This window comes from Heptranchias perlo, chromosome 25 (assembly GCF_035084215.1).
Source record: "Heptranchias perlo isolate sHepPer1 chromosome 25, sHepPer1.hap1, whole genome shotgun sequence".
In the NCBI taxonomy this organism is placed as follows: domain Eukaryota; kingdom Metazoa; phylum Chordata; class Chondrichthyes; order Hexanchiformes; family Hexanchidae; genus Heptranchias; species Heptranchias perlo.
This window is the reverse complement of record NC_090349.1, coordinates 25,444,180-25,457,547: the sequence shown is the minus strand read 5'-3', so window position 1 is coordinate 25,457,547 and position 13,368 is coordinate 25,444,180. Positions and strand designations below refer to the sequence as shown.

The 13,368-nt window shown below is 43.8% G+C and overlaps 1 protein-coding gene across 3 annotated transcripts in view; it reads left to right on the top strand.

The window, feature by feature from the left end:
- Positions 1–13,368, top strand: part of bcl7a (BAF chromatin remodeling complex subunit BCL7A) — a 41,231-nt gene that overhangs the window by 10,871 nt on the left and 16,992 nt on the right. For 2 of the 3 annotated variants that reach the window (XM_068005791.1, XM_068005795.1), the window contains exons 2-3: positions 11,476–11,557; positions 12,902–12,998. In XM_068005791.1, the coding sequence (XP_067861892.1) occupies positions 11,476–11,557; positions 12,902–12,998 (179 nt within the window). The remainder of the gene's footprint in view (positions 1–11,475; positions 11,558–12,901; positions 12,999–13,368) is intronic. The other variant, XM_068005792.1, reaches the window with a different exon arrangement.

Below are 13,368 nucleotides of genomic sequence, written 5' to 3'. Positions count from 1 at the left end.
AACCAAAGGCTTTATTGGAGGCATTTGTTTTAAGGAGGCATTTACAGGAGGAAGGAGAGGTTTAGGCATTGAATTACTGAGAGGAGGACCTAGGCGGTTGAAGGACCTGCCAGTGATGGTGAGGCGTAGGGTTATGAGTCAGCGGAGTGTTTGGGACAGAAATGAGGGCTGGAGGTGTTTGCAATGATGAGGTCGGGTACGGCCATGATTTAACAAAACCCTATTATAAATTGTATCCATATCAATTTGTGTTAATTGTAATCAGGTGGTGCATGTCAATTGGGGATTCTCTTGTATTCATTTGAGAACTTATCAAGGGAGTGACTGGGTGGATCTCTGTGAATCATTTGGAATCTACTGAACACCAGGCTGTGATATTCTATCCTTCACCACCTGGCTATCCAGTTTGTGACACCATGAGCAGACATAATGTTTAGTATCAGTGAAGATAGTAAAGTGAAGTGTACTTTTTTAATCAGTTGAGGGAGTAAGTTAAAAGTTCTGTTTGGAAAAAAAAGTGCAAATTACTGTATTATCTTTGCTACTGCATATCTGTTTTGTAGTTTATAATTAAAGCCACTTTCTGAAGGTGTTTGTTCTACCATTTTCCAAAGACCAGGAGATCATGAGGGCTTGTGATGTTACTGTATCTAGCTTACAGAATACAACGGTTTCTGTAGAACTCCTGAGATCACTACATTATCGGATATTTGGTAGCTTCGCCCCGTCCTATCTCTGTAACCTCTTCCATCCCTACAACTTTCCAAGTTCTCTGCCCTTCTCCAATTCTGGCCTCTAGTGTATCCCCGGTTTCCTTTGCTCCATCATTGACAGCTGTGCCTTCAGTTGCTTAGGCCCTAAGCTCTGGAATTCTTACCTAAACTTCTCCAGCTCTCTACCTCTCCTCCTTTAAGCCGCTCTTCTTTGACCAAGCTTTTGGTCACCTGTCCTAATATATCTTTGTGGCTCGGTGTCAAATTTTGTCTGATGTTCTGCAAAGCGCCTTGGGACGTTTTACTACGTTAAAGGCGCTATATAAATGCACATTGTCCTTGTGTCATGGTACACCGATTCATAGGATACAAAGACTCGTTTATAGCAGCAAAATATCCAAACATAAAAACATAACACACAAAATATTATGTTTGATCATTTTCTTGTAAATTTTGATTGTCTTTATTCTGCTCCAACTTTATTTCTAGTAGTAACCATTCAGTTTAGTGGAAAAAGCAAGATAGTAGCAGAAAGAATTTTCAAAAATATTTTGTGATTTGATTTTTTTTGTATGGCAGCTGTTTGCCCTTTTTTGATTCTGGTTTTTACTCGCTAATTAGTTTTGGTATGTTCCCCATCTGGTCGGTTGTGACTTGTTTCTGAAATTTGATCTGATCATAAATTTGCATATGGAAAGATATGACTTCCAAAGTGTGATAGACGTGCAGCTTTTATACACTAGTATTTTTGAAAATTATTCATTCATGGGATGTGGGCGTCGCTGGCAAGGCCAGCATTTAATGCCCATCCCTAATTGCCCTTGAGAAGGTAGTGGTGAGCTGCCTTCTTGAACTGCTGGGGTCCGTGTGGTGAAGGTTCTCCCACAGTGCTGTTAGGTAGGGAGTTCCAGAATTTTGACCCAGCGACGATGAAAGAACGCGATACATTTCCAAGTCGGGATGATGTGTGACTTGGAGGGGAATTTGCATGTGGTGTTCTTCCCATGTGCCTGCTGCTCTTGTCCTTCTAGGTGGTAGAGGTCGCGGGTTTGGGAGGTGCTGTCGAAGTAGCCTTGGCGAGTTGCTGCAGTGCATCCTGTGGATGGTACACACTGCAGCCACAGTGCGCCGGTGGTGAAGGGAGTGAATGTTTAGGGTGGTGGACGGGGTGCCAATCAAGCGGGCTACTTTGTCCTGGATGATGTCGAGCTTCTTGTGTTGTTGGAGCTGCACTCATCCAGGCAAGTGGAGAGTATTCCATCACACTCCTGACTTGTGCCTTGTAGATGGTGGAAAGGCTTTGGGGAGTCAGGAGGTGAGTCACTCGCTGCAGAATACCCAGCCTCTGACCTGCATTTGTAGCCACAGTATTTATGTGGCTGGTGACCCCCAGGATGTTGATGGTGGGGGATTTGGTGATGGTAACGACATTGAATGTCAGGGGGAGGTGGTTAGACACTCTCTTTGGAGATGGTCATTGCCTGGCACTTGTCTGGCATGAATGTTACTTGCCACTTATCAGCCCAAGCCTGGATGTTGTCCAGGTCTTGCTGCATGCGGGCACGGACTGCTTCATTATCTGAGGGGTTGCGAATGGAACTGAACACTGCGATCATCAGCAAATATCCCCATTTCTGACCTCATGATGGGAAGGTCATTGAAGAAGCAACTGAAGATGGTTGGGCCGAGGACACTGCCCTGAGGAACTCCTACAGCAGTGTCCTGGGGCTGAGATGATTGGCCACCAACAACCACTGCCATCTTCCTTTGTGCTAGGTATGACTCCAGCCACTGGAGAGTTTTCCCCCTGATTCCCGTTGACTTCAATTTTACTAGGGCTTCTTGGTGCCACACTCGGTCAAATGCTGCCTTGATGTCAAGGGCAGTCACTCTCACCTCACCTCTGGAATTCAGCACTTTTGTCCATGTTTGGACCAAGGCTGTAATGTGGTCTGGAGCCGAGTGGTCCTGGCGGAACCCAAACTGAGCATCGGTGAGCAGGTTATTGGTGAGTAAGTGCCGCTTGATAGCACTGTCGATGACATCTTCCATCACTTTGATGATTGAGAGTAGACTGATGGGGCGGTAACTGGCCGGATTGGATTTGTCCTGTTTTTTGTGGACACGACATATCTGGGCAATTTTCCACATTGTCGGGTAGATGCCAGTTGTAGCTGTACTAGAACAGTTTGGCTAGAGGCACGGCTAGTTCTGGAGCACAAGTCTTCAGCACTACAGCCGGGATGTTGTCGGGGCCCATAGCTTTTGCTGTATCCAGTGCACTCAGCCGTTTCTTGATATCATGTGGAGTGAATCGAATTGACTGAAGACTGGCTACTGTGATGATGGGGGTATCGGGAGGAGGCCGAGATGGATCATCCACTCTGCACTTCTGGCTGAAGATGGTTGCAAACGCTCCAGCCTTGTCTTTTGCACTCACGTGCTGGACTCTGCCATCATTTCAGGATGGGGATGTTTACAGAGCCTCCTCCTCCTGTTAGTTGTTTAATTGTCCACCACCATTTACGACTGAATGTGGCAGGACTGCAGAGCTTTGATCTGATCTGTTGGTTGTGGAATTGCTTAGCTCTGTCTATAGCATGCTGCTTCCACTGTTTAGCATGCTTGTCGTCCTGAGTTGTAGCTTCATCAGGTTGGCACCTCATTTTTAGGTACGCCTGGTGCTGCTCCTGGCATGCTCTTCCACACTCCTCATTGAACCAGGGTTGTTCCCCTGGCTTGTTGGTAATGGTAGAGTGAGGAATATGCCGGGCCATGAGGTTACAGATTGTGCTGGAATACAATTCTGCTGCTGCTGATGGCCCACAGTGCCTCATGGATGCCCAGTTTTGACCTGCTCGATCTGTTCTGAATCTGTCCCATTTAGCACGGTGATAGTGTCACACAACACGTTGAATGGTGTCCTCGGTGCGAAGACGGGACCTCGTCTCCATAAGGACTGTGTGGTGGTCACTCCTACCAATACTGTCATGGACAGATGCATCTGCGACAGGTAGATTGGTGAGGACGAGGTCAAGTAGGTTTTTCCCTCGTTGGTTCGCTCACCACCTGCCGCAGGCCCAGTCTGGCAGCTATGTCCTTCAGAACTCGGCCAGCAATGGTGCTACCGTGCCATTCTTGGTGATGGACATTGAAGTCCCCCACCCAGAGTGCATTTTGTGCCCATGCTGCCCTCAGTGCTTCCTCCAAGTGGTGCTCAACATGGAGGAGGACTAATCTCTGTACTGCCACCTCTGGTGAGCCTGTCCTCCTGGTGGGACAGGACATACCCAGGGACGGTGATGGAAGAGTTTGGGACGTTGGCTAAAAGGTATGATTCTGAGAGTATGGCTGTGTCAGGCTGTTGCTTGACTAGTCTGTGGGACAGCTTTCCCAATTGTGGCACAAGTCCCCAGATGTTAGTGAGGTGGACTTTGCAGGGTCGACGGGGCTTGGTTTGCCTTTGTCGTGTCCGGTGTTTAGTGGTCCGATGCCGGGTGGTCCGTCCAGTTTTATTCTTATGACTTTTTAAAGCGAGATTGTACAACTGAGTGGCTTGTTAGGCCATTTCAGAGGGCGATTCAGAATCAACCACATTGCTGTGGGTTTGGTGTCACATATAGGCCAGACCGGGTAAGGACGGCAGGTTTCCTTCCCTAAAGGACATTAGTGAACCAGATGGGTTTTTACGACAATCTGGTAGTTTCATGGCCACCATTACTGATACTAGTTTTTTTTATTCCAGATTTTATTTAATTAATTGAATTTAAATTCCCTGGTGGGATTTGAACTCATGACTCTGGATTATTAGTCCAGGCCTCTGGATTACTAGTCCAGTAACAACATTATGGTACCGTACCCCAACGACCATGGCATTCCAAAATGGGGAGGGAAGACCGATTGCAGTCTTCAGGTGAAGTAGGATTGGCAGTTTTGGGATAATTGGACTGAATTGAAGCATGTAGAATAATTTAGTCCCCATTTTAAAGTCATACACTCTGTCCTTATTTTTATATAATACTTTGTTTGATTTGATATTTATAATTAAATAGCAAAACCTACGGCAGTTTGGGAAGCTGAATAGTCGAGTTGGTTGGAGTGCAGGATTTTACTTTGCGATGCAGGTTAAGGACCCGGGCGATGTAAAACTGAGGCACTACATTGTCACCAGTGGTGAGAGGGTGTAATTACAGTGTGACAAGTTTACATGGGTAGTTTCCATTATAAATGTGGATGTGGGAATTTTTCATGGAAAAAGTTGACACAGAAGTGTGACAAAAACATGACAACCAGAAGTAAAATTTTGTAGGCAGGAAATGTGTGTAGATGTAAGATTTTTAATATATGTGCAAATCTCAAATAAGTCAGAGGATGTGCTGTTACATAAGGAACTTTATACCCAGTAAAGTACTAACATGTAGCTGAGTGTACCTTCAATGCTAATTGTTAAACACTGGCCCAATTCCTGCAGAGCACAGTTAAAAGGCTGCAAGCATTTTGGTTTGAACACATGTTCCTAAAAGTTCCTTTGTTTATACTTTTTTTTTAAAGCTTGACACAAGTTTGAGTCTGAGTCCACAGGATGCGGGGCCATTGCTGGGGGTGTGGAGGAGGGTCATAGGATTTGGGTGGATTTAGGAAACCAGGAGCATTGAGTGGGTATGACCTGAGAACTGGCATTGTTTAGGGGTGGGTGTTGCAGTCTGAAACTATTTTGGGGGGTCCATGTGCAGGAGAAGAGGTATAAGCTGCCTTCCAATCTTAACATATCCCCATCTTGAAATTTTCAACAAGTTGAAAACTAGTTTCCCAGTCTCTGTTGCTTAAAGCGCTTAGTATGCGTATAGTGCATTTGCTGACTGTGTTGGCAAATGCAGTATAAGTGCAGAATGTGTTTCAAACAACTAAGATCTGCTCCTGGTTCAGTGCCAGTTTGTGGACACCCTGTTCTGCTCCCAGAAAGTGGTATTGCCACATTCCAGGCAGAGGTCTGGGAAGTGGTGTTGAATGCTTCAAAGCACTTACTACTATGTCGCTCTCTTCGTAAAAGCACAGTAAGAAGTTCATAGTATCAAAATCGGTGCAGTGCAGGAGGGGGCCATTCGGCCCATCGTGCCTTTGCCGGCTCTTTGAAAGAGCTATGCATTTAGTCCCATTTCCCAGCTCTTTCCCTGTAGCCCTGTAAATTTTTTCCCTTCAAGTATATATACAATTCCCTTTTGAAAGTTACTATTGAATCTGCTTCCATCGCCCTTTCAGGCAGTGCATTCCAGTTCGTTGCAACTCGCTGCGGAAAAAAAATGTTTCCTCATGTCGCCTCTGGCTTTTTCGCTGATCACCTTAAATCTGTGTCCTCTGGTTACTGACCCTTCTGCCGTTGGAAACTGTTTCTCCTTATTTACTCAGTCAAAACTATTCATGATTTTGAACACCTCTATCAAATCTCCCCTTAACCTTCTCTGCTCTAAGGAGAACAACTCCAGCTTCTCTAGTCTCTCCACATAACTGAAGTCCTTCATCCCTGGCACCATTCTAGTAAATCTCTTCAGCACACTCTAAGGCCTTGACATCCTTCCTAAGGTATGATGCACAGAATTGAACACATTACTCCAGCTGAGGCCTCACCAGTGTTTTATAGAAGTTTAGCATAACCTCCTTGCTTTTGTACTCTATGCCTCTATTAATAAAGCCCAGGATCACATATGCTTTTTTAATAGCCTTCTCTACTTATCCTGCCACCTTAATTTGTGTATATACACCCCCAGGTCTCTCCGTTCCTGCACCCTTTTTAAAATTATACCATTTAGTTTATATTGCCCCTGCTCATTTTTCTTACCAAAATGCCTCACTTCACACTTCTCTGTGTTAAATTTCATCTGCCATGTGTCTGCCCATTTCACCAGTCTGTCTATGTCCTCCTGAAGTCTGTTGCTATCCTCCACATTGTTTGCTACATTTGAGTTTCGTGTCATCTGCAAACTTTGAAATTATACTTCCTATACCCAAGTCCAGGTCATTAATATATATCAAAAAGAGCAGTCGTCGTAATAGTGACCCCTGGGGAACACCACTGAATACTTCCCTCCAGTTTGAAAAACAACTGTTCACCAGTACTCTCTGCTTTCTGTCCCCTAGCCAATTTTGTATCCACGCTGCCACTGTCCCTTTAATCCCATGGATTTTAATTTTGCTAACCAATCTATTTTATGTGGTACTTTATCAAATGCTTTTTGAAAGTCCATATACACAACATCAACCGCACTACCCTCATCAGCCCTCTTCGTTACTTCATCAAAGAATTCAATCAAGTTAGTCAAACACGATTTTCCTTTAACATATCCGTGCTGACTTTCATTTATTAGCCCATACTTTTCCAAGTGCCAGTTAATTTTGTCCTGGATTGTTGTCTCTTAACTGTTTCCCTACCACTGATGTTAGGCTGCCTGGCCTGTAATTGCCGGGTTTATCCCTCTCCTCCCTTTTTTGAACAGGGCTGTAACATTTGCAATCCTCCGGCACCGTCCCCATATCTAAGTAGGATTGGAAGGTTGTGGCTGGAGCCCCTGCAATTTCCATCCTTACTTCCCTCAGTATCCTCGAATGAATCCCATCTGGACCGGATGATATTTCTACTTTGAGTACTGCCAATCTTTTAAGTACCTCCTCTTTATCTATTTTTATCCTATCCAATATCGCTACTACCTCCTCCTTTACTGCTACAATGGCAGCATCTTCTTTAGTGAAGACCAATGCGTAAGTATTTATTTAGTGCCTCAGCCATGCCCGCTCCCTCCACAAGAAGATCTTTTTGTCCCTAATCAGTCCCACCCTTCCTTTGACTACCTTTTTACTATTTATGTTTGTAAAAGACTTTTGGGTTCCTTTTTGTTAGCTGCTAATATGCTCTATTTCTTTGCTCCTCTTACTCCCTTTTTTAGCAGTCAAAGCTGCTTCCTGGGTTGCAGCTCTAATCTCCACAATCTGAACTTTCTCTGGGCAGAAGCGGCAAGAAGGTACAATACAGTGACTCTTCGGTTGGGTGCAGAGAAATGTATCAGGAGGATTGGTTGGGCAAGAGGCATCAGGTCTGCTCAGCTTTTGAGAACAGCACCACCAAGTCTTGGGAGATGGATAAAGCAGACCTTCTGAATAAGAGTGTTTATAAATAGGATCTTTAAGCATTACAGAAATAGCATAAGACAGTAAGTACTGCAATTACAAGAAGCACGTGCTATACTTTATGGGATTGATGAGTGGATAAATGCTGGCATTTCTTCCTAACATCCTTGTTACTCAATTAAATATGTAGCAGTTACAGAAGTCGCTACAAGTTGAAGTTGAAGGTGGATTAGGAGCCTGTCTTTGCCAGCTATAGGGTACTTTAGCAGAGAGGGGCTGACTGAAAAAGTGACCGTTTGGTGCTAAAAAAACAGTGGACCTGAATCTACAATGCCAGAACAAATACATAAGTTTTTTAAAAATTAATTCTAGAGTGAGTACTTGTGACTAGCACAATAGCTGGGAGTATAGAAATGGCAAGATCAAGAGGTAGACGTGATGTATGCAAAATGCATGATGTCTGGTATCCTGGATCTACAAGGTATGTTGGCCTTCATTGCAAGAGGATTTGAGTATAGGAGCAAGGATGTCTTACTGCAGTTATACAGGACCTTGGTGAGACCACACCTGGAGTATTGTGTGCAGTTTTGGTCTCCTTAACTAAGAAAGGGTATACTTGCCATAGAGAGAGTGCAGCGAAGGTTCATCAGACTAATCCCTGGGATGGCAGGACTGTCGTATGAGGAGAGATTGGGTCGACTCGGCTAGTATTCACTCGAGTTTCGAAGAATGAGAGGGGATCTCATTGAAACATATAAAATTCTGACAGGGCTAGACAGACTGGATGCAGAGGATGTTTCCCCTGGCCAAGGGGTCACAGTCTCAGGATCCGGGGTAGGACATTTAGGACTGAGATGAGGAGAAATTTTTTCACTCGGAGGGTGGTGAACCTGTGGAATTCTCTACCACAGAAGGCTGTGGAGGCCAAGTCGCTGAATATATTTAAGAAGGAGCTAGATAGATTTCTAGACACAAAAGGTGTATGGGGAGAGAGCGGGAATATGGTATTGAGATAGAGGATCAGCTATGATCATATTGAATGGCTGAGCAGGCTCGAAGGGCCGAATGGCCTACTCCTGCTCCTATTTTCTATGTTTTTATGTATCCAGGAGTATATGCATATAATCCGTCAAAGGATTGTGTTGTTTGAACAGAGCTACGATGACCTTGAGGACCAGCCTGCCCCACTTTATCATATGCAGGGATGAATTATTTCTGGCAGATGTTTTCCAGAAGCTGATCACCCCACAGGTAAAGAAATAGTGAAGCAGAGGGGGAAGTGGGTGACTATTTGCAGGAGGATCAAAAGGAGATGGGAGGCACCAGTGCAGGAAAACCCTGTGGATGTGGACCAACAGATACCCAGTTCTTGACACACTCATGATTAGGACAAGGATGGGAGGCAATGGGGACAGTATTCGTGATTAACACCACGGCACTATGAGCAAGTTGGGAAAGGGACTCTTGATCTATGAAAATAGGTGCATGCTAATAACAACAGGGATTACAAAATTTGGGGATAGACAACTTGATTTGCAGCCACCACCAGATGTCCTGACTTGTGTGTTGCCTCCCTACTGTCAGGGTAAGGAACATAACAGTGCAGGTGGAAATACTTCTGGAAAAGGAGATAAACTAGCCAGCGTCATTGGTTACGTAGGGGCCAGTGTTATAGAAAAGGCTAGGATGGAGCTTCTATGGAGGGATTTTGAACATTCAGTTCTATTACGATGTGCAAGAATTAGAGGGTCGTAATCTCAGGATCCTTCTCTGGGCCCCATACTGGGCCAGATCGTCAGACAGGTTAGCTATGTCAACTTGTTGCTAGAGAGATTGTGTAGAAGGAAGGGTTTTAGATTCCTACAACACTGGGATAAGTTCTGGGGTGGGGGGGGGGAAGATGTTCGGATGGGATATATTTAATCCGAACTGGATTGCTACCAGTATCCCTGTAGAGAGGGTGAGTAGGACAGTACAGTACGCAGTGTAAGATACTCTCTACCTCACCCTCTGATTGCCTTTCTTCCCTGTTCTTCCTATCCCTGATACTTTCACACGAAATAGCAAACCAGTGTCTTCAAGTTCAATGTTAACATTTTACTGGGAATGCACTACAGGTTATTGGGAACAAATCTGTTGCAATAGTCAATCCTCTTGTGCAATTATCAAGGATCTAAAGCACTTGAACAGTGCAACATCTATACTGACATGCTGCTGGCACATCTAATGACTTAAAAGTCAGAAATACCCCTCTAATATTTAAACCACATATGCATTATATTATGCAATAGTTGTATGCTAGGTATTTGTGTCAAAGTTGTAACCTAATCTTGAATTTCCACGTGGTTATAATTTTGATTTTGTGGTTTGGGATATTTATCTGGACTGATTGTGTTTGTCTTGTAATACTAGCATGTAGTATCTTACTGCAACAACAACTTGCATTTATGTAGCAGCTTTAACATAGAAAATGTCCCATAGTGCTTCACAGAAATGTGAAGAAAAACAGACGCAGAGCCAATGCAGCAGGGTTTAAAAGGGGTGAGCAAAAGCTTGGGCAGAGAGATGGTTTTTTAGGAGGGTTGGAAGAGGAGGTGGTGAAGAGGTGGAGTGGTTTAAGGAGGGGATTATAGTGGTAGGTAGGTGGCTGAAGGCATGACCCTCAAAGGTGGGGTTGAGACAAGGGGATGTACAAGAGGTTGGGGTCAGAGGAATAGAGATGGAGGGGTGGTAGTGCTGGAAGAGGTAGCAGAGATGGGAAATGATGAGGCCTTGGAGGGTTTTAAACAAGGATAGGAATTTTAAATTTGAGCTTTTGGGGAACTGGCCCAAGATAGGGGTGATGAGTGAGCGTGACCGTGCGGAATAGGATATGTGCAGCAGAGTTTTTTGATGAACTAAAATTTATCAGGGTGGAGGATAGGTGGTCAGCCAGGAGAGCATCAGAGTGATTGGATCCGGAGGTGACAAAGGCATATATGTGCGTTTCAGTGGAAGATGAGCAATATTAGTGGTGGAAGTAGACCATGATGGAGAGGATATGTGGTCAGAAGCTCAGCTCAGGTTTGAACCGGTTGCAAAGAGTCTGGTTCAGTTTGAGATTGAGTTGGTGGCGAGAGTATGGAATTTGTGATGGAGGCTGGAGACAACGGCAGAAGATGTGACTTATCCAAGACTGGATGTCAGCCAAGCAGTCTGATGACAATAGATGAGAGAGGATCGAGAGAGGTAGTGGAAGGGTAGTGCTAGGTGTATTGGCATACATATGGAAGCTGACCACATGGGATAGATCCTGGGACTTGTATGACTACTGCGGGGACGTAAAGACTTTTACATCCACCAGACAGAAAAATGGGGCCTTAGTTTAAAGTCTTGTCCAAAAGACTTCATATTTTTTGGAGTAGTCTTATGAATCCCCTAGTCTCCCTTGAACTCTACTTAAGGCGCCTGCTGTATTAACACTCGTATCCAACACCATCAGAACACATTTTAAGATTTTTTTAATGGAAAAAAGATAACCCAGATTGAATTGCTGTAACTATGTTTTTACACACAGCAATTTAAATATAAAGTACTGTAAAACAATAGAAGTGAAAATTTGTCCCCTTTTGAGTTTTAATTCTGTTCATTTCCTGAAACACAGGGAGAAGAAATGGGTAACTGTTGGTGACACATCACTCAGGATCTACAAATGGGTACCCGTAACAGAACCTAAAGTTGATGATGTAAGTTTCTGTTCTATAGTCAAGTGTATTGGAGTATAGGGGAGCATCAAGTAGAAATTGGACAGCTGACTGTTACTGAAGTGAGTTGCCAAGATAGCATTGTATTTCTATTCTCAAATGTGCTTGTTTGTGGATCCAACAGTGGAATAAACAATTCTAATGGAATTTAAAGTGAAGTATAAGAAAATGTTGCAGGTAAATGGTACAGGCCCTATTCAGAAACTACACTAACGGGCAATTGGTCATTTAGATTTGGAGAAACCATGGGTGACTGTAAGCCAAACACATTTGGGATTGATCTCTCTCGCTCGCGCATAAATATCAAGTACAAGGCTGGGCTTTTGGGAGAGGCTGAGGCTTTCAAGTAAAAACTTTTAACAAAGACATTAAAAGATAATTCAGTGGATAAATTTAATCATGTTATTGTGAAATATGTTTTATTTTGTTTAAACCCTTATTTTGGACACCAGGAGCTTCAGTTGCTGAGGGGGAAAATGGTAAGTGGAAAACAAAATTCCGAAAATATTTTGAGCCATTTGTGGGAACCCAACGACCAGGTTGTGCCACCACGGTGATGTTTGCATAGGCAAAACGCGTCATAAATGTGAGCATAGGAATTTATAATGGAGAAAAGTTAGCCAAAAAATGTGACAACAGAAAGTTGTGGAGCCAAGAAGTACATGCAGATTTAAGATTAATATATTATAGGTAGATTTTTACACAATTTATACATCAATTAAATTTATTAAACTAACTGTTCATTGGTGTAGCCACCACAAAGAAAGGTCACTTGGAGGAAAGCTACCAAGAAGGAGGGATGCAGGTAAATATTTTTTTCTGGGGTGGGGGCTGTCAACGGTCACAAGTGAGGGGTTTGAGGCCAGCCACTACACTCGGGAGAGCAAACAGGGCAGATAGATTGCTGCTCCAGGCTCAAAATCTGGTTGCTGCAAATGGGTGGGGGAGAGCTGCAAATGGATTGGGGGCTCCCAGGGGCCGTTGATTGGAAAAAAACAGAAAATTGAGTTTTAAATAGATTAAAGAGGGAAATTGTCTGGGCAATGTGTGCTACACTGTCTTCAGTGGTGTGAGGCCTACAACTGCAGCATGACATGCAAGTAAAGTTTTCACATATTAGTGTTACCATATCTTTCATAGCTTTTTTGCATTATAAATGTTTACATATGGAATTTTCATTATAAACGTTGATATAAAAAGTATTACTCAAAAATCATGACAGTGGGAAGCTTTGTGAACAGGAAATGTACACCAGCAAGGTTTGACTTGCAGGAATGATATAAAATTTAGACGCAACTCTCAGAACATTTATTTTGTTTGATGCAGAAGAACAAGAATAAAAAAAAGGGGAAAGATGATAAGTGTGGCTCTGAAGTGACAACTCCAGAAAACAGTTCCTCACCAGGCATGATGGATATTCAAGGTACTTTGTCTCGCTCTCTTCCTCCCCTCCTTCTCTCCTCCGTCCACTCCCGTTTTAGCCCAAAGGTAGTAAAGCAGAGAGGTTTAGTAGAGAGTTCAGTGTGTAGGGCCAAGGTGGCTAAAGGCTTTGCTATTGAAGGTGGTTCAGGGGAGACGAGAATTGTAATAGAGGTAGGGTGATGCGAAGCTGCAGAGATTTGTAAGCAAAGATGAGAATTTTGAATTTGGTGGTTTAGGGAATGCGGAGCCATTGAAGGACAGGAAGAATGGTGGTGAAATGGAAGCGGGACTCGGTACAGGATAGAATATTTCCGGCAGAGATTTCCATGATTTGGAAATTATGTAGGGTGGAGCTCTGGAGGCAGGCAAGA